General features: G+C 35.1%; 1 protein-coding gene across 1 annotated transcript; it reads right to left on the reverse strand.

Moving 5' to 3' along the window:
• Positions 1 to 1,036: 1,036 nt before the first annotated feature.
• On the reverse strand, positions 1,037 to 20,178 carry LOC134535472 (actin-5C). The gene is made up of 4 exons (XM_063374584.1): positions 19,806 to 20,178; positions 7,690 to 7,832; positions 7,373 to 7,612; positions 1,037 to 2,124 (listed from the first exon to the last, which is right to left on the reverse strand). Exons 2-4 carry the CDS (start codon positions 7,813 to 7,815, stop codon positions 1,360 to 1,362), a joined length of 1,131 nt encoding a protein of 376 aa, XP_063230654.1. The 5' UTR covers positions 7,816 to 7,832; positions 19,806 to 20,178; the 3' UTR covers positions 1,037 to 1,359.
• Between the last annotated feature and the right edge of the window lie 2,996 nt (positions 20,179 to 23,174).

A 23,174-nucleotide genomic window follows, 5' to 3' on the forward strand; every position in this document is an offset into this window, starting at 1 on the left:
AGTAAAAACAATCATTCTAACCATCCCTACTACCAAGTAAATGGGTGGAGGTTCTACCATGTTAAAAATTACCTGGTGCACCAATTCTAGTTCCTCCAAACATGATTATTTTTTTTACAAGCTTCATAAAAGAACATATTAAAGTCAGCTTATACAACCAAAATTAAATAATAGCAAATACATATATTCATTTTATACAATCTAAAGGAACACAATTTGGAAACTATCTTTTCAGACAACTCCAAAGTAAATGGCCATCACCAGATAATTATAACCAAAAAGGGTCACATTGTGTGTGTGCATGAAAAAGTATGCTGGAAATTAAAGTTTCATGAGTAAAAACAGTACTATTTATTTAGGGACTTTTCCCAACCCGTAGACAGCCAGTTCAAATAATGAAAAGTATTGTTGCACGCGATCATCACGGGCTGAACAAATAAAATTCAGCAAGTGCACACAAAAATTAACCAAGGATGAGTAAATGGCAAGACTACTCACTAGCAAATGCTTAGACCAAGTTCCACTAGTATCATTGCACCTGACAAGCCAGACCCCCACAGCAACTACGGCGACCAAGAATTGAATGTGACCAGGAAAACATGTCCTGTGACCACTCGCTAGCAAGCACTAAATGAAATCAGCCTCCAAGACCCTTGCAACAATCACTGTACTGAAAAAAAAAAATATATATATATATATATATCCACTGCTTCAAGATAGCTACAAAGGAGCCAAGAGAATTTTACTGTCCTGTAATACTTTAAAATGTGCAAGAGATTAAGCAGCACAATAATGTTAGTTCTGGAGCAAAAGAAAATTTCTGGACTTTTCGTAAAACAAATCACAAAGCTTTAATATTATTCCTACCTCCGTGGGTTGCAAGACCATTATTATGTAGCAGGTTCCATATACACAGATACCTAACTACTCCACTCTTATAGAAACTGCAAAATATGTCTGCAAAATTGCACAAATGTCCAATATCAGTGTTCCATCATAGGACAAAGGAGCATAAGTAATACACGACTACCACAAATAAGGTTCTTATTTTATTTATTTAGAAATGACTTCACAGTCTCAGATCTGCACAAGGGAATAAATACGTAGTACCTATGCCAAGTGACTTATCACAAGCATTGGCTTACAACACCAGACTCCTTGCTAAAATAAAAAAAAAATCATCACATTACAAAACCTTTCATACATTCTATATTACAAATTTCAAAAATGTTGCAACACTTGAAAACTTTCTCCTGCGGAATGCTTTGCAATGCATGTGGAATGCTCAGTCGTGTATAAACAGAAAAAAGGAATGGCGATTGCTTGAGGCAGCTATAATGAAACGGAGCATGTGCCCATCTAGAAGCACTTCCTGTGCACGATGGAGGGGCCGGACTCATCGTACTCCTGCTTGGAGATCCACATCTGCTGAAAGGTGGACAGCGAGGCCAGGATGGAGCCACCGATCCAGACGCTGTACTTCCTCTCCGGAGGTGCAATGATCTTGATCTTCATGGTGGAAGGTGCCAGGGCCGTGATCTCCTTCTGCATGCGGTCAGCGATGCCAGGGTACATGGTGGTACCACCAGAGAGCACCGTGTTGGCATACAGGTCCTTCCTGATGTCCACGTCACACTTCATGATGGAGTTGTAGGTCGTTTCGTGGATGCCACAGGCCTCCATGCCCAGGAACGAAGGTTGGAACAAAGCTTCCGGGCAGCGGAACCTCTCGTTGCCGATCGTGATCACCTGGCCGTCGGGCAACTCGTAGGACTTCTCCAGGGACGAGGAAGATGCAGCGGTGGCCATCTCCTGCTCAAAGTCCAACGCCACGTAGCACAACTTCTCCTTGATGTCGCGCACGATTTCCCGCTCTGCCGTGGTCGTGAAGCTGTAGCCACGCTCGGTCAGGATCTTCATCAGGTAGTCCGTGAGGTCTCGTCCAGCCAGGTCCAATCGCAGGATGGCATGGGGCAGAGCATAGCCTTCGTAGATGGGCACCGTGTGAGAGACGCCGTCTCCAGAGTCCAGGACGATACCGGTGGTCCTACCAGAGGCGTACAGCGACAGCACTGCCTGGATGGCCACGTACATGGCCGGGGTGTTGAACGTCTCAAACATTATCTGCAACACAAACAAGATGATAAACTCTGCATCCCAGCATCTGATTTAACTATGACATTTTACTATTTTAATAATTCTCATTGTTAGCTGAGCTTGTTCATGGCTATAAATTCTTCATAGAGCTATTAAGTCACAGTAATATACAAATAATGTATTTTTTATGAACTACCTCCCCACTTGTCCAGCTATATTATTTACCATCAGAAAATCACTAATACTTTCTGTAGAAAAAATAAATTTAAAAACTAATTGTATTGATAAACAACTCTTCATAAAAAGGTGTGTGTCTTAGGGTGAGCTGCACCAAAATAGCTACATGCTGCATAAAAAAACTTAATTATAACTAATTTATTAGTACGCCTGTGCGAGTATCAGATTTTTAGTTCAAACCTAAACCAAATACATCTGTAATACTAACAGAAATTCAAAGTTTAAGAATACCAATTATAATCCCAATAATTTTTTTTTCTTGTCAAATCGTGTAACAAATACACAGGGAAAGAAAAATTACGTATTGTAGTACTTCTGGGAAATTACAAAGAAATACTTTAGTTGAAAGTGAGGATATTATTTAAATTTGGAACAAAAAAAATTGGTTTTTAACTATGCAAACCTAGCTTAACCTAAACAACCAACATTTCCTATTCAAATATTTTCCAAAACTTGCTACTCCGCATATTGATCAAGAAAATTTTAGTGAAAACCAATACAATCCATTTTACAAAAAACTAGGGATGGGATTTTCGAATCTTGGATTCGTCGAATATACCGAATCCTATGGATTCGAGGATTCGTAGGATCCGAGGTGGGATTCGAGGTGGGTTTTTAAGAGTTTTAGGTAGTAATTGATAATTGTAGTGCTGGGCGAAGTTTGAAAATTTCGAACCGAACCCTTACGTTCGGTTCGGTTCGAAACCTCTTAAAATATATTCGAAAAACCGAACGTTAGTTTAAAAAAATTACGTTTTTCTAACCCCCATTTGAGACCATTCACAAAACAGCTCAACAAAACTCTATTACTTGTAATATTCCGACTTTTATCGCATAATCGTCGCCTCAACAGTTTCAAGCTCAGACAAAATAAAATAAAAAATTATTAATCTTCGCATAACTCGCATACAGCGAAACCCCTTATTTACGTTACCGTTATTAACGTTTTCCCGTTATTTGCACTATATTCTTCAGGTCCCGTTTGGTTCCCATATAGTCCAATACAATACTTTCCCGCGAATTACGTCTCAAAAATCGAATCAATCCCGCTATTTACGTCACGTAACAACCATAAACAACCAGAAAATACAGTGGAGCTAGTAGGCAATGAACATTTTAAATAGCAAAATATACATATTTTATAACATGAAAAGTTGCTTTTATTTCTAAACATGTAATAATTTAAGCCTAGGCGTGTAAAAGTACGAGTAATTATAGCAGGAGACAATCTAAAATGCACGAGGGAAAAACGTAAACTCATGAATGTACAAACATGGCTGCTTGTAAGTTCTGATACTGTATTTATGTCACAACTTAGCCGAAATACTGGTACGAGACATAAACTTCACAAGATAAAATGAGCGGTGTCTTGGTAACTGTTTTATACGTCTTTTATAATTTGGGAAGTATTGTACAGTTGACGCCATATTTTTTAAACTAACCATTTATTTCTGGGGATCGTAAATAATTAATTATTGGTACCAAGACATCATGATAATATAAACATAAACTTGAACATGTCACGGCAGCGAGAAAACTGGTGCGTATACCAATAAACTGGTATTAGAACTGGATAAAATTGGTACACGGGAGGTGGAGCTTATATTTTTTTCCGCTAAGCTCGCATCTATTGGTTGGCGGCTGATGGCGTCATGAGTCTGGGCGGAGCATAGAGTGCGCATGCGCCGCCGCGTCGTTACAGCAGCTGACCGAGTACAATGACCTTTCTCCGCGTTTGGCGCGCTATTGACGGTAAACATTCATCAATTTGCGGCCTTTTCTTAAAAATTTTTTTACTGTGAGCAATGTGTATGTAGCCCGTATTTGTTATAAACCCTGCCGGTTGCAACTGTATTTATAATTTGGAGAGGCAAATAATCTCCTTGAACAGCCAAAAAAGCAAGCAGAAGAAAATTTCAAATTTATTTTTTAGGAAGTAATCAGAAAAACATTTTGGCTTTCATTCTCTTTTTATTTTTGTCAAATGTGGTAAATTAATAATTGATTAAATACTAAAGTAAAATTTGTTGTTAGTGTGTTTGTACCTGCATTGTAGTATGTGCTATTAAACAAAAGGAAAAAAATTCTAAATAAGGTAAACTGTACTCCTTTTTATACTTTTCCCTTTATTTACACTTTCCCGCTTTTTACACTTTTTTACTTTGTCCCCATGAAAAGTGCAAATAAGGGGTTTTGCTGTAGCATTTTTTCATATGGGCGCGCTTTGTTTTTTGATTACTTTAGAGAATTTTGTATGCATTTGTCGTACTACGTAATATAAACTATCGTACAAATGCCAAAGGTATTGTATATTATACCTTTAACTATAGTGCGTGTACGAGAAGTGTTGTAAAATCACCAAAAATTGCGTACCCCATACGTTAAACTAAAGCACATGTACGAGAACTCTCGTATTTCGGCAAAACTAACGTGATCAAGTTAACACAAGACAAATGCGGTAGGAAATGATTACGTAAATTACGTATTTTAAATTACTGGGATGTATATTTCCTTTGGCCCTTTTGGTTATAACAGTCAGGTAATGAAAATATTAATTTAATCTTTTTTATTAAAAGTACTGGTCCAGTAAATTTTACAGTACGGTACTAATTTGACTAGCGTAGTCGCGGCAGCCATCATTATTTCTCGCGTTTTCTTTTTTCCGACGCAAATTTCTATAACCACACTTTTTACGTTACGTTTACAATATTATTGTTCTTGAGGTGATTTGCGATGAGCAGGCTAACGTCGTTTAAGTTTTCCAAATGGAGAAAAGATAATGATGACCCGGATGACCCAGAACCACCCCCAAAAAAAAACGTCTAAAGTTTCTTCTAACGAGCAGCATTCTTCCAAGAAAACAGCAACTGCAGTCAGCAGGTTTTGTAATGTAGATAGGTAACTTAATTCACATTCGCCTTTTTTTTTATGTCCTATTAAAAAGTTTCACTTATTAAAAATGTTAGGTTATGTCTACCACAAAAATATGTAGATAGGTAACTTAATTCACATTCGTCTTTTTTTTTATGTCCTATTAAAAAGTTTTACTTATTAAAAATGTTAGGTTATGCCTACCACAAAAATATGTTATGTGGCCTTATGCTGAATGTTCGTCATCTTTATAATATTTTTTTAAATGAAGGTTAGTGTACACTTAAAAAGGAATATAGTCTTTTTGAAATTTAGATGTAACTTCTTCACGAATTAAAAGTTGGTATATATATAAGCTAAGCTATATAATGTTTAAATTTTACATATGGCTGGAGAATCTTTCTTTCTCACCACTCAGTTAAAGACCAAAATGCTGGAACTTCTTCATAAATTAAAAGTTGGTATATATATAAGCTAAGCTATATAATATTTTAATTTTACATATGGCTGGAGAACCTTTCTTTCTCACCACTCAGTTAAAGACCAAAATGCTGGTCATCGGTTCATTTTAATTCAAAGAATTATTTCTGTATGAGGTTCGGTTCGGCTCTGTTCGAAACCAGAGAACTGAGGTTCGTCCAGCTCTAGAAAGTTGTATACCTAAACTATATTATAAAGGTAACGGAAATGGCACAAACATAAGATAAACTACACTGCATTTTGTCAATTAGCATAACTACTCTATCATTTTCAACCTTCAATAATATAACATTGCAGAAAAAAACATAACTTTTTTTAAATAGTGTCTGTTATACAAACGTATTTTATTGAAAACATAGGAAGGATTAATTTAACAGAGAATTCGACAGATGCAAACTTATGTGTGTGGTTTTTGAGGTTATTTGTCTTTATTTTATATCAGGTGTATACACTATGCACTTATTTTATAATTTTATAAATACACATGTGATTTTTTTTAATACATAGGTCTATGTAATTTTTTAAAATAAATGTGTGATTTTTTTTAATAACATGTGGTGAAGTTTAGTGTGGGACTGGGATTCGAGATTCGATGACAAACACTGAGGATTCGAACAAGGATTCGGATTCGACCAAAATGTGGATTCGTCCCATCCCTACAAAAAACATTAATTTTGTTTTTAAAGATGTTATATTCTCAAATTAGTTATTCATGTGTCTTCATTGTTAATGGCAGTAAGGTAAAACTATTTTAGTTCGGCAATATTAAAAAAAAATTTCTGCTAATTTCATTTTCAAATTTTGTTTTATTAGTTGCAACATACCTATGTTAAGTCATAGATACATACAGTAAGTATGTAAAGTAAGCTGCTACTATGTCACATGATTTAGGATAGATTGAGACTAACTTTATATACCATTGTAACAATGGCATTCACTTTTTTTAATGCAACAATGGAGTGCCCACATTTTGTGGTGTTTTTGTCGATGGTTATTTTTTTATCACTACTGGTACTAGCGACGAAAATACAGATAATATTTTGTTTACAATTTCGAAAGATCAAAAACTGAGTTTTGAATTGTTCACGAGATTGTTCTTTCCATTACTGTTTAGAGACAGTAGTGAAAAAACAACACTTATCGAGTGTTTAAAACACTGCTTATTGTTAATGTTTTTAATTATGAAATCCCAGTAAACCATAAAAAAAACTATATTGCACAAATGACAACCTCCACAGTGAAAATTGGTGTATGACAACTCACCAGGTATACAGTATTAAATATTCATAAGCAAACTAATATTTATTATACCATAGTGTTTAGTATTCAAGGTAGGATCACATATTAAACTATTTGTAGGTATTCAAATATTCACACAGGACTATCAGCTAGTTTCTATATATTATATATATATATATATACACATACATACACACACACACATATATATACACACACGTACTAAACCTGGACACAGTAAATATATTGTAATGAAAATGTTTTGAGAATACTCAATAAGCTATTGAAACATTTTAAAAATATCACAAATGTATGGAATTTTTTTTTAACAATATTGGAACGTTTTTCAGGCATGTAACGCTACCCACTACACAGTACATTGTTTAATATTTACTAAGATCTTAATAAGGCTTTGGTAAACGTGAACTCTGCAGCGGCAGTGGCTCACCTGCGTCATCTTCTCGCGGTTGGCCTTGGGGTTGAGCGGGGCCTCCGTGAGCAGCACGGGGTGCTCCTCGGGCGCCACGCGCAGCTCGTTGTAGAACGTGTGGTGCCAGATCTTCTCCATGTCGTCCCAGTTGGTCACGATGCCGTGCTCGATGGGGTACTTGAGGGTGAGGATGCCCCTCTTGGACTGGGCCTCGTCGCCCACGTAGCTGTCCTTCTGGCCCATGCCCACCATCACGCCCTGCAACACGGGCCCCCGTCAGCGCGCCCGCCACACGGCACACACGGCCCTGTGCCGGGACCACCCGGCAGACTCACCTGGTGCCGCGGGCGACCCACGATGGAGGGGAAGACGGCGCGCGGGGCGTCGTCCCCGGCGAACCCGGCCTTGCACATCCCGGACCCGTTGTCGACCACGAGCGCAGCAACTTCCTCGTCGCACATGGTTAGGTATTAGCAATCTGAAACAATCACCATCTTTCATTATAAGATGCAACAATTTTTCCACACAAGTCAAGTCATATCTGAACCGAGATGAGCCAATTACATTTCAAACTGCACTAAATAAAGCCGGCACAAGAGGTATTGCTGACAACTGTTCCTTGGTAAAATCTAATTTAACAATTTTTTTTTATTTTTACAGCAAAATATAATAAATTAAGTAATTTGCTAAAAAAACATAAAAATATTACCCACAAGGTAACCCCCTGATATAAAATACAAAAATCTGCATACCAACTCATTCAAAATTAAATAACATTAACAAGATTAGTCTATGCAATGATTTGACAGCCACATTAAAGGAAGTCCCATTTTTTTGAACTATTGCTTATTTATGAACCAGCTACAAATTTTTTTTATATTCTAGCCCTTAGCACTAGTTCATTGATTGTAATTACATTTATTAATACACTAATCCTGTTACAATACAGTAGAATCTCAACCCACGACTTAAGAATTTCTGTGATAAATATATTTTTTACTTGCAGTTATATTTCCCTATTGTATTAATGCATTACTTTCCCACTCAATATGAAAAAAAATTCCCGCAATTTACATTGAAACAGCACCACATTTAATGGCAAACTATCAGAAAAGTTGGTGGAACAATGAAAGTCTACAGTGAATACTGTATAGTTTATAAACTATAAGTTACTGCATGAGCATGAGGTCACTGCAACTTGCAACTCTGCTTGCCATTACAAACTTATATTTTATTGTGTCGGGGTAAACCATACAGCCATGAACCAAAACTATGGTGATGTGAAAGTGAAAATTATGTTTATTATAAGGTATTTGTTTATATATCACACACATGAAGTGTTTTGTGCATTGATGGTTTGGAAATCTGTCAATTTCAGATTCATTTAATCCTTACAGTAAAGGATTTTTTTTTTAACATCTCTTCAATGATTAATGAACTGTGAATTCAATCAAAAAAGTCGCTGACCCTTTGACTCACCCTAGTTTTGGCATGAAGTGAAACAAGCCTATCACACGGTATTAGTAAACGTATAATATACCAGTTTTATTTGCTGAACGAATTTAAGATTCCAATAACTTTTGTTCTAATAATTCTAGGTTTCATTATATTTCACTGAGGAGTTTGGTTATAATTTGTGAGCTTTTATTTTAAGAACTTTTAAATTTATAAATTGTCAGGGTTTAGGCTGGTAAATTTTTTACCATTTAGTTTATACTTTATTGCTTTTTATTACAGTATTGTATAATCATTTGTATCTAAAACATAACCTTAAATTCTCTGAGTGTGGAAAGCTAGAGGAAAGTTTCTCTATGAATTATTTTGGCAGCCAATCAGTATTAATTTTTAACCTTTTAGACCCCCGTCCTCTTCAACTTCTAAGTTTTTTTCAAGTATGAAAATTAAAGTAGACCAGCTGCTTAAATAATTCAATGTCATAATGCTCTGGATTAATAGTGTATATTTTATTGATGCAAAGGTTTTAAATTTGTCTTTGATATGTTCCAGCAATTTATTTCTAAAAAACCAATTAGTAACCCTTTCAAGCTTTTGAATTTTGTGACCAAAATTAGTTATTTAAAGGGGTTTGCTTTTAACAATTTTATAGGGATACTAACCAATACCAGATGCTTTGCTTGTGCAATCTCAGGGTATTTCTGATAACTTACTATTGAAAGAAAAGTGTGTGATTTATTCCAAACATCTTTACTAAAGAAATAGGAAGAACAAAATAATTAATTCATAACAGAACAATTTCAGAATATATTTTCAAGTGGTTATGCATACGCCTTTTAATTTTTAGCTGCAAATTCACAATGACCAAGGGGGGGGGGGGGGGGGGAGGAAATAAATTATACAGAACCATGCGCTTCTAAGTAAGGATAATTATAGCAGGTAACAGAAGTTAATGCTATAGAAGTGAAGAATAATTAGCCTATATCCAAGATATGACAGTTAAAATTACATTAAAATTTCTTTGTGTGACATGATTTCAAGCCATTATGAATTGATTTCAGCTTCAATAATATGTACTTTAGAATTAAAATATATGCAGTTAAAACAACTTAATATTTATATTTGGACACTAATTTGCCCCATCACCCCTCCTGCCCCGTCCCGCCGGCGATACGAGAGTGCGTCACAACTACTGCAAGAGGGCGCGGTCACGTCAGCGTAATACAAAATACTGTAAACCTTGTTTTTATTCATCAAATTAAATATATATTCACTAGATATTAAAAGTTCAGAATGGAAAAATTATCGAGAACACTTCACATTGTGATATCGTAACAATGGTGGCAACAATATCCAGTATCACATTTTGTTAATGGCATGTTGTAATATCCTCAAGAATCACACTAATAAAGATATGTTTCTTTACGTTCAAAACACCATACTCTCACTCTTGTACCATAAAAAACTTACAGGTCTTAATTACTTCAGCACCATCTTGTTTGGGACTTCCATCTACTATACGGTAGGGCTACTATACCTAATTGTTTTTGAAATCATGCATACTATGCATTAAAGCAGGGCACAGTTTTGATTTAAGTCTTGTGTAGAAATACAGGTATCTTAAGCGTATACATGTCAATTATACAGAAACTGTTGGCTCATTACTAAAAATTTTTTTTTACTGCAAAATCATTTGCCAGTAAATAAGTTAGAGAACCTGTATGCCTTATATATAATAAAGTTATACTAAAAAAAATATATATTTTATTCTTAAGTACATATTAAAGCCAAAATAAATTTATAACATCCAAGTCGTCTTGTCCCTCATACGTATTTAAATATAATATAATCAAATATTGCATACATGTATCCGGTAAATATTTACTTGGGCGGTATTTCCAAAAAAAAATGTTAAAAATTCGAAAATACCTTTATTTAATGCTCTTCAACTTCCTCTTTTCATTAAAAGTGGCGGAGGTAAGAAATTCCAAATACTTTAGGAGATATCGAATTTTTAATTTTCATCATATGTAGTTGAGCGGTATTTGCAAAAAAAAATGTTAAAAATCCGAAAATACCTTTATCATATGCTCTTCAACTTCCTCTTTTCATTAAAAGCGGCGGAGATAAGAAATTCCAAATACTTTAGGAGATATCGAATTTTTTAATTTTGCAATACAAGACCTGTGGAACCATTCGAGCAGCGCCATTTTTGTTATTTTGCCGTGTGTTCGTGAATACGTTAATCGTGAATACGTAATTAATAAAATGGTTGATTAGGTCAGGTCAGTTACATTATTAATACTTTCAAACTAAGCCGACATTAAAAATTATTTCGTGAATTAATTTTAATGGCTGTTTAGTTTTAAAATATTTATAATGTAACTGACCTGACCAAACAAACCCGGACAGAGGGTGAACAGTAAACTAAAATGGTCGATAAGGTCAGGTCAGTTACATTATAAATACTTTCAAACTAAGGTGATATTAAAAATAATGTGAATTAATTTTAATTATTCTTTAGTTTTAAAATATTTATAATGTAACTGACCTTACCTAACAAACCCGTAACAAAGGATGTACATTAACTCACGTAAATTTTTTTTGTTACTTATTACTTGCGCAACCATATCAAAATAACAAATAAGACTTTAAAATTAGAAACGTTAAAAACTCACATAAGTTGGAGGCGGTAATTAAACACCGTTTTAAACAATAATTGAACTAAATAATCACGTATTAGTTCATTTGAATTCTGGCCTATCACGAACAATCACGTGACGGTGACATCATTATCCGATAAAAAAAATAGATACTCGTACGTAAACAAGAAACAATGGTGCACGCACGCCACAGGAATGCGCTGGTTTTGTGCTGAAATTTAAAAATTCGATATCTCCTAAAGTATTTGGAATTTCTAATCTCCGCCGCTTTTAATGAAAAGAGGAAGTTGAAGAGCATATAATAAAGGTATTTTCGGATTTTTAACATTTTTTTTCGCAAATACATCTCAAATACATATGAAGAAATTTAAAAATTCGATATCTCCTAAAGTATTTGGAATTTATAATCTCCGCCGCTTTTAATGAAAAAAGGACGTTGAAGAGCATTAAATTAAGGTGTTTTCAGATTTTTAACATTTTTTTTCGGAAATACCGCCCAAGTAAATATTTACCATGTATCCTTTTTCACTTTGATAGCATTAAGGTAAATGTACCAGTAGTCGTCATGCTAAGAAGAGTTTTAGGAGAAAAAAAATTGTGTACATAACCTCGTAGGTGAATTACTGCCCCTACATGTTTGTTTTTAACCTCAAACTTTACTCTACAATGCTATCCAACACTCTTCGATAAAAATAAATTATTTTTGTAGATTTATAATTTTGAAAAAAGTGTGATTTCGAGCCAGTAGTCATGCTAATTTTCGTGTTTGCCAGTGTTCGTCACATGTTCGTGCCAGTAGTCGTCATGTGCGATTTCGGCTGCATTAGTTTTAATTCATGGATCCAGAATGATAGTATTGTACTATTTGAGCTTCAAATTTTATTTTGTACTATATTTTAAACATAAAAATGGCAATTCATAAAGATTGTTTAGTAATATAATGAATAATCCTCATTAAATTTTGAATTTACTTAGAGCACTCACGGAACAAAGAGGGACAGCACAACTAACATGACAATATATAGAGCTGTAGCAAACCGTATGTATTCGGTACTGAGTAACAGGTGCGCCATCTAGTAACGAGTAACGAAACGTTACACACGAATGCATTTTGTTACTCGCATTTCTCGTATATTTTACGCATGTGTGCGCATATTCGATGAATTTACGTTACAAAGAACGATGTTTGTTTATTAAGTAAAGTATAATTTGGAAATTCCTCGTCTAAGTTTTTTTACTGTTTATTAAAGGTATTATGTGTGTAGACAAAGTTTGAGATTGGAACAGAAACAACGTAACAAAGTATTTTTTTACAAATTAGAAATAAGTATGTTTTTGTTTTTCACTATCGCGTATTTTCACGTTTTTTTGTTCTTATCTTAAAAGATATAATAAAGCCGCTCTAATGAGATTTAATTGTTTCTTGGTTAACAAAAACTGTTTAATTATCAAATATTGTTAATTGTTTATATTCTATTTATTATTATTTACGCGACGTCATACTGTACGCGTACGCAATACGACTCGATTCGTTGCTGCAACATAACATGGCATGTTATGCGGTATCAGAAGTAAACTTTAAAAATGAATCAGGGCCCATCTTCCTACCCAAGGGCGATTTGCCTTTGTGTTTATCGGACAATGTGTTTCTTGGCACACTATTTTTTTCCTCTGCTCGTTTTATACTCATACCATTCGCTACATCTTTAAGAGCAGCTTCCATGGCTGACTCTTCATACAACAGTATTTTCCGTTTTGGCATTTTGCCCTGTAATTAAAGAACGAGACACATTACAGTGTTTAATTTACTTATTAATGTCAAAATATATATAGAATGACCCCTAAATTAATGTAAACAACAATGCCTACACAATTTCTGCAATCAATAAAGTTAAGTAATTTCCGACCCAGAAGTCGTCATACACATGCATCGGAAGTCGTCATAGGTGACGCCTACTGGATCTGATCATAATAATGTACTTTGTCTATCAACAACAAAGAACCAATATTATTTAAGAACTCTAGGGTGTAACTTAGCACAACTTTAAATAAAATATTAGATGTACCAGTGCTCGTCAGGTATGACGAACACTAGCAATACAAGGTTTTTATTGAGCCAGTTTTCGTCACCCTAACTAAATCATACAAAGAAAACTTTTTTTTTTTAAATAAACACTTTCACCTCTTCAAGAACATTTAACTAACACATTCAGCACAAAACATCACGAATAAACATGAAAAATTACAGAATTAGAAGTAAAAATTAACGTACGTCCTTAGTGTTTTAGTATAGGAATTCCCCTATTTATCTTCACTGCTCTACGAACTTTTGATGCACGGACTTTTTTTGATTGAAAATAGTGTTTGTTCCGAAAACTATTGTGGTAATTTCAGCTAGAACGTCGACCAAATTTTTGTCAATATTTAAGTTGGCGATATATTGAGCTACTTCTCTATTATTTACATTTGAAGTTGCTAGTGACGACCATTGGAGCAGTGACGAGTACCGGTGCACTTACCTTAACTTCTAATAACTCAGAAATATAGCCTGTTCTTAATTTTGTTTGAGAATCCATGATGCATTCTCAGGCACTCACATAATTAGGGGCTGGTTTTTAAGAACTTCCATTAAATCTTAAGAATAGCCTAACTAGTCAACATTATACACACCTTGAACAATAAAAATTTAAGTTTTTTAAAGGACCCCTTTATTTCATTGCCCTACTATCAAGAGTAGAGAACCATCTGTAATATCACAAAGTACTTCAAGAAAATAACAAAAAAAAAAAATTTACTTTGTTAATTCTTACTATCTCTAACACCCCACCCAAGAAGTGTATTTGAATTTTATACCCCTAACCTTTACTATGATCACTAAATTCAAAGACAATAAAACTAACCATTTTAGTTTAAAGGCGAGATATAAACAATGAATAACAAATTCAAAATGTTTTTACAAATTTTACTGGGGATGCACAAATTTTTTTTTACCAAGTCTGAAAAAATAACCTTAAAGTATCCTAAATTGTCCATCCTTTCAAGCTATCTGCCTATTAAGGAGTTTTAAGTCTAAGGAGAGTACGGACACTGTTGTAGTAGACTAACCAAAACCTGAAGCGTGTGGTATTATATTGGATGAGTTGGTAATTAAATTAAGGTTGGCTGTTATTTTTTTTTTTTTTGGTGAGATATTGTGAATTCTGAATCTAATGACATCTGCAACAAAAGTAATTTATCTAACAATACTTTCACACCTATTCCACAGAGACAATTGGCGTCATAAAGACCGCTAGCGATATATTGATTATACACATACTTCCTTAATTCTTTCTAGCTCTTTTTGAAATATGGCGCTGCCTCATCAGTCATGGTGGCCACTCAGTGTCACCAAAAATATTCCCTGATTTTTCCCCGATTTCCCTGATTAAAAATTCAAAATTTCCCTGATTAAAAATTCAAAATTTCCCTGATATTTACAATTACAAAAAAAAAAAATACTTTTGATGAAATAATATAATATTATAGAAAGAGATTACTCACATTTTAGCACCCTGCTGTATTTTCTTCATTATATACATACGGAAGTTCGTTAAATAACATAATACATTTTAAATGTCACTTTACATTTTAGCATCCCTTTCAATGACCTGCAGTCTGTTTTGTTTTATGGCTCTTCACAAATAACAAATAAAAATTAATTAATTACACACTAGCATATCTTGTTACAAATTGCAGCAATTTCAAATGCACACTACAGTTTTCATTTATGATAATGATAAATGATAATGATGATAATGATAAAGCAAACAAGCAAATTGTCAATAAACCAAAATGTTTTCTCCGCAATACATGTATCACAGGAGCATCCTGTTGGAGAAATAAATTTACTTGGTTGAAAACAGGAAGTGAACTGCTAAGAAAATAACAGTAAAGTTTCGTAAGTGGATCCTGCATTAGAGATTTTACATTTTCATACTGTGAAGTTGAAGACTTTTCAGGATCACTACAAAAAAATAATAGCTTTAGTGCCTCCCATTTTTCCAGCACTCTGTCAACTGAATCTAGGAGAGAGAGCCAACGTGTGCTAACATATTTCAAGATTTTGTGTGACTTTGCCTCACATACCTCTTGATACACTTTCAGATGATTCTGGCATTTTGAACTTTTTCCAAGTAATAGAAAATATTAACCAAAAATGTCTCAATGCTAATTGTTAGCTGTGCACTGGCTTTTTTAGCAGCTAAATAAATGAGGTGACATGAGCAGCCTTGCACAACAATAGTGGGATGTTTTTCTTTAACAAATGCCACCACATCTTTGTTTGTGCCAATCATAGTATTGGCATTGTCACATGCAAACGCTACACAATTTTTCCAAGAAATTCCAAAACGTTCAAATACCTTATCCAGCACAGAGAAAATACCATGTGTTGTCTGTACTCTCAACAAGTGATAATAGTACAGTGCAAATTTTACCTTGTGTTTGATTTAAAAATGAAACAACTAATGGATAAATCTTCACTGCATTACAATCAGTACTCCCATCGATAGCTAAAGCAAATGGTCCACTTACTAAAGATTCAACAATTTCACTTTTAGTTTCACCAGCCATATACTCCACTAAGGCAGATGTTTTTGTTCTCGCAGAGCTGTATTTCTGTGCAATTTTTGAGTCCGGAAACATAGCTCTATACAAATTACCGGAATGATCGGCTACTGCTATCGGTAAATTGTGTTCTACCAGAAAACTTGTAAACAATAACTCTGCGTTATTTCTTTCGTTTCTTCAGATGTAGCGAAAAACGACGATATAGATTTATTGCTCGTCACGGCTTTAAAATGTTCTGCATGTTTCTTTGATTCAATATGCCGTCTACAGTCATCCCTTCCACCATGTGCAATCGAAAAGTCACACGTGCATACATTACAAAACGCGTGGTGTTCCGAAACATTTTAAAATGACAAGCATGGCCATTCTTTTGAATAGTTTGGTCAAAAGTTCTGAAGAATAACGTTCTCTTTTTTTGCCCCAGATACACATTGTTCTGTCACACGCTTCATTTCTACAACCGGTACTGAAGAACACAACACTATCGAACAACATAAAAAGGTTTCATGACTGTAGACACGACAAAAACACATTGATGAAAAAACTGGCTTTCAAGAAAGTAAATAAAACAACACAGGTTAGCCAAAGTACCGTAAAAAAATTATCGTGATAAAAGTAGCTAACAAACGATAAGTCCGAGAATATGTACTAGTTTTATCGTACAAAGGACGTAATACCATACAATTTATATTACAAAACACAAGAATTAATCTACTTATTTCGACAGTACATGCGCACATTTATTAGTTCCGTTATCTGCGCAATCACGTGATGTATTCGAACTACATTCACGAAACTGAATTTTTTTTCCGTTACCATGCAGCACAAAGCCTCGTTTCCGTAATAAACCAGCGATGTTCCATAATTCCGTGTTGAATCCGTAATAATTACGGAAAATCCGTAATGGTTGGCAGCTCTGCGGAAATATACATGACACAAAAAATTCCCGGTTTTAAAAAAAAAAATTCCCTGACATTTCCCGATCAACGTGATTTCCCTGATAAATCCCGGTTTTCCCGGTGAGTGGCCACCCTGTCAGTGCGCCCGCGCGGATTTTAATGGCATGATTTTTTATAGTACCAGTTTAATTTCTGAATCAAATATCATATATATTTGCGAAGAAATTAACTAAGTAATACTTAAAAATCAGGCCAAAAATATCTGTGAAAGTGGCTTCGCCAGTAGTGTCATAGCAGGGTCTAATGATAAATTAATTTAATCCACAGCAAACTGAAATGAGTCTACACAAAAATTACAGAGAAAATAGATTTAAAATAAATAACTATTATTTTCTACCTTTGTATTTAATCTATTAATGTAGACCCTGCCTCATGGCAATTTTCATTTCACTAGTTTGGGTTTTATTGGCGTGCCATTTTCATTTCAATGATTAACGACACATTTTACTTATATGGTAAAAAATAGATTAAGTTGCAAAATAGGGTAAGGAAAAAAAAAAAGATAACCTATATTTTCACATTTAATTCTAATTAGGCAAAATTGATCTATGCTGAACTCTTAAGTACATTTCAATCCAGGAACAGGGTTACTTTATTACAAATAAATTTGCACAAATATTCCTATCACAAGTTCTAGTAGTTAATCTACAGGCTATTTGTCGCATACCAGTTTTATTGGCTGGAATGACACTTTTTGAAATTTTTAATGCACTACATATATATATATATATATATATATATATATATATATATATATATATATAAATTATTCCCTTAGGGATTAATTAAAGCCAAATATAATACCTATATGACTCAACATAGACCTACCGACATTATCACATCAAGTCATTTTTTACCTAACTTCAATGAATGGAAAGAAGCATTGTGTACAGTATTTCATTAGTTCTTCGAATCCTGCTTTAACTCCATTAGAACTCCCAAATTATCAGTCCCACTATTACTAACTTCACCTGATCTCACCAATTTATTTCCTGAAGCTTGTTAGTTCCAGGTTAACCAGTTAGCCACCAAACCATGGTAAACTTTAAAATAAGGGATATCTCAAGAGATCATGAAATAAGTGAGAGCAATCTTGCAGTTATATTTTAGCCTTTGGTTTACCTTAATATTAAAACCAGCCCTCAGAAAGGTAATTTAGGGCAGGTGTGGCCATTATGTAAATAAAACCTAGACCCACTTACATCTAATTTTTTACACAGTTGTCTGCATGCAAGGGGGGAGGAGGGGGGGGAAATTGTTTCCTTTAAAATTTTATGCCACAATCAAATTTTCTGTAATCCGACATCATGTCAGAGGGCGGGTACCTAGTCATTCTTTACACTTTAGTGACAAAAATAAACAAATTTACATCACAATATTTACAATAATTTTACACCACCCCTTAACACAGAAAAACCATTAACCTGGGCTAGCACAGCAGCAGCAGTCACCACACAGGAGCACAATTACATAACTGTTTTTGTATGCACCTCGATAATTAAAAATAACTTCAAAATAACAGAATAAATCCATTTTCGCAGGTTTGAATTTTTTTTTTTAGAGTGGCACATCAATAGACAATCGCCTAATTTTTGTTAAAAAAAAAAAGCCATTAAAACGTGTTTAAATGCAGCCTAAGTTAACAAAATAATTAAGGAAGCAGCTAAACAATTTAATTAAACCTACTTAATACCTTGTAATGAGATTCTACACAAAATCCCTGGCCAATATTTAGAGGGTTATAATTTCATGAGTCAGTCAAAAGCATTAGTAACCCAACATTTGACAGACGGAGGCGACGGACTATTGCTTTTCCAAACATCTCACTTTCAATGGCCAACATTTTTCCCCACAATCAAAATCTGTGGTTAAGGACCGGTATTCCGTTTTCAACTTGACCCTAATTTAATAATTAACAGCACTCGAGTGTGTGGTGTAGTGCCCCAATAGTCTGAACTCTTAAATCAAGGCAACATACATATGAGTGAAATCGGCTTCCAGAAGTGAGAAAAAGCACACATCTTTATCATTTAGTACCTTATTTTATTTTAATCAACCAAACTTTCTGGTACATACGAAGCCGGTAATTGTAGATTATACTTAACTACGCACTTTAGTAACCATATATAAAATCAACTTTGGTGGAATTTGTTAGCCTTCACAAATAAAAAATAACACAAAAGTGCTGCAAAATGTCTGAGAAGTAACCATACAGTCGGAATAAAGACATAAACGGCAGTCAATCCCCACCCGTCTTCAAATAAGGACATGGCAGCAGCAACCAATGGCAGCGCACTTGCCCATATAAGGAAGTCTGCGGGCAGTATGGGTTGAAAGCGCCCCACCAGACTACCGGCAACATCACAACCGGCAAATTAGTGCGGGCAAAAAACTTAAGCCACTTAAATCAGAAGTAAAACTATTTAAACTTCATAAAATTATGACCACAATGGTCCCTCTGAAGCTTCGACGTAACGAAGCTGTCAAATCCACGTTTACTACGTCGGTGCTCAATTTGTCGTAATTGACCAGTTCTCCCATTAAACGAAAATTAGCACATGATACGCAAAAACAATAACTCTAGATAATGTCCTAACTAGAAACCCTAATTAGAGAATAAATTATAACAATTAGAAAATCGTTACGTGGCAGAAGCAATGTTTAACATTTCCATAAAACAAAACTCCGCGACTCACGCAGGTTTCACACAAAGACCTCTAACGTTGAAAACAACCTAGAAAGAAAAACACAAAAACTATTACATACCTAAGAAGTATTAGTCAAGTCCCACACGCCACAACCACCGACTCGCTCCAACCGACACTACAATATTAACGGAAGTGAACGATGCTGCCGTTTGAGCAAGGACCGAACTACAAAATGAACTCGTCCAGTAAGTAGGGGAAGAGAGGAATTAAATAGTTAATAAAAAACTACCTACTTAAACTTTAAACACAATAAAAAAATATCAACAGGTCAGAAAATGTTAAAAACCTTTTAAATATAAAAATTTGAATAACTCCACAGCAAAAATTATCAACGAAAACCATATAAATTATTAACAATAACAACCAAACTCCCCTTAAAATGAAATCGCCCAACATCCCCTCCCTTTAGAAGACATGACGTTGTTCCATATATGGGCATAAAACAATCGCAGATATCTGATTGGCTAGTTGGAGACAATCCAAAGATTAGATACATTCCACAGAAAAGGTAGTAAAAGGTTAAAAAGATAGACAAGAATATTTGTTTGATACGATTTGTGCAATCTAAATAAAGTTCTAGAGCGTTTGAAAAGACATTATAATATATTGAACCCAGTATTTCTTTACCGTATCAAAAGTACCTTGCCTAAGTTTGAGGAAATAAGCAACATTTATAATTTTTAGAATAAGAACTTGATATTTCATTTTGATTTTCAGAAAATACATAACACAATTACAATGCAAATTTACAGTTAAAAACTTTTAACAGAGTATTTCACAAAAATTTGTAAATATGAACCTGTACAAGGAGGGTGATTATCCACACTCTCGTGGTGAACATCTCTTCTGTTTCGTGACCCAGTTTGTTAAGGGTTTTAATTTTTAACTAACAAAGCGAATAACTCATACTTGTGAATATGATCATACAAGGCCCTACAAGGACCCGATTCTTGATGCTGTCGGTATGATTCTGAAAGTGGAATGACTGAAAATCAATAGAAATTTGCTAAACTGTATTCTTAATTACATGCCAACGGTAATATATGTACTATAACTTTTAAAACGAAAGGCAGATTAACATTTCCAATGGATCGCAAACGTAGATAAATGTTTTGCAATAGGTACATTTTTTGAAAACATTGGAACTTCATTCATGAAAAATATTTTTTTTCTGCTAATTTTCTGGCTTTGAAACTTGAGACTGAGTCAGGTGTTAGTGGTATTTTCATTCCGAAGGTTTTATGAGAAGTGTAACCATTAGGCAGCAAAATGGAAGTAATAACGGTAAAAGCCATACATTTCACTTTACACTGTTTTCCAGTAAGCATGTAGACTAGAGTTTTATAGATGAAGGTCTTTCCAGTAACTCCTTGATCATCAATGAAAAAGCATTTTGTTTCACCATTTGTATCATTTACAAATTGAAGATTGGTGTTGAGACACTTCGGGTGTCTCATGTGATTATGTTTAGTGTTTATTATGTTTAATTATAATTTTAACGTAATTTTTTGAAGTAATGTTTTAATATTTATTTTTATATACGTCTTTACTAGTTTTAGTTAATATTTAATCAAGTACTGTGGTTTACCGTGCGGCCATTGACCCCCTGCTGAATGGACTTGTCCACCCATGAGAGAGGGGGAAATTAGCGGAGGGAGTTGGCTGACGTCACGGCAGTGTGACGTATGCGGCGAGCGAACTTTTTTGGACACTTGGCAGTCGAAGTTGAGAGAAGCTTGCGGGCGGGTCAGTTGTGAATATGAGATCCCAGGGTAACCCCGTGCTCGGGGGTTGGGACGCGACCCACACTTCGGTATGAACGGTTAACTATGGATACTGCTTCGCGGATTTATCGTTGCCGCGGCCCGCATCAGCTGCATTATATTTTGGATAACCTGTAATGTACGGCAACATAGTTCGCATCAACGATTTTTATCTTTTTCGCAAGTCGCGAGTGTAATTCCACCACGCCCCGAAGTGCGTCGACCGGCGCCATTTGACTGTGCAACATGGTCGTCTAAGCCCAGTCTACAGCCCAAGTACCCGAGGCGCTACAGTTTGGTAAATTTCTACGGCACGGCGAGCACCAATGTAAGTAAAACTTTAATTTTATTAATGGTGAAAGAAGAGGTTGTTTTTCGGACGGTAGCCAAGATTTCGTGTGGACTCTCCCTCCCCTCCCTCGCGCGGCGATGGACAGACTTAGACTCATGCGATGGCAAGGTTGTTTGTGCCGCAGCTAACGTGATCGCTACGGCCGGGCGTCACGTATAGCATTTGTAAATTTTATGTCGTTTTTCACATATTTTTTTTACTTGTCTGTATTCTAATTTAGCGGGAATAAATTTAAATGTTTGCATATAATGTAATTGTTTTGGATGCTGCAATAACCTACTGCACACCCAATCACACTTGTAATTTAGTTTTGCGTCTCTACTGCGTTTACGCAAGTGACCTTGGTAAAGTCAAGGTTAGCGGGGTTAAAAATAATGCTTGTAACTCGCGGTGCAGGTAGAGATGGACGTGGGATGTTTGCCCCCGCACGGGGTAATTTTTTACACCCCGCAGTATTTAAGATTTCCACCTGTTTTCCTCTTAGTAGTTGATACATTTGTTCTCCTAAAACTACTGATAATTCTGTGTTGAGTATTTTGATTAACTTATTCAACATCGTAATCCTCAATGTCGTCAAAGCCAAAATTCTGTCCCAGTATTGGACATTTCTGCCTTCTGTATCTTCAGTGTTAAATGTATGGCAAATAATTATGTAGGCGCTACTAATTGCATTATCTAGAGACTGTCCATTTCACCAGGCTGTAAGTGTATTTTCTTTAAATGTTTCCCATAGTCGCTTTGGGTTTTGGGGGATCCGTAAATTAATACTTTTATAAAAAGGTAATGCATTGCAACATGAATTGTAGATAATACAGATTCTAGTAACCCTTCTATCCATTGTTGATCATCGTCGGCTAAACCAAGCGCTAAGTAGACTTGCTTATATTTCTAATACTGTGGGAGTCATTCACAGTTCGAAGTTCTTCTAAACTTGTTGCATTTTTTACATGATACAACAACAATCGCAAGTGTTATAGTTACGGTTGGGCGATGTAATTAACATTGTGAATTCTACCAATAACTCGCAATTGACATAGTCTTTGCTCCCATTTACTCGATATTTCGACCCATCTGAAATGTTTAGGCATGTGGCAATAATAATGATATTCTATAATATCAAATTGATCATTTAAGAAGAGTCTAGTGACAGCAATACTACCTTCCTGCAACTGGCAACTGGCTCGTTCCGGGGCCGGCTGCCGCACCGCTCAGGCTCGTTCCGGGGCCGGCGGCACAATCATATGTCATCTGAAACTTCCATTCGTCGAATATGGCCTCGTGGCTGAGCGCTCAACGGCGCTATCTTTTAATC

The sequence above is a fragment of the Bacillus rossius genome, chromosome 8, assembly GCF_032445375.1.
Source record: "Bacillus rossius redtenbacheri isolate Brsri chromosome 8, Brsri_v3, whole genome shotgun sequence".
Taxonomy (NCBI): domain Eukaryota; kingdom Metazoa; phylum Arthropoda; class Insecta; order Phasmatodea; family Bacillidae; genus Bacillus; species Bacillus rossius.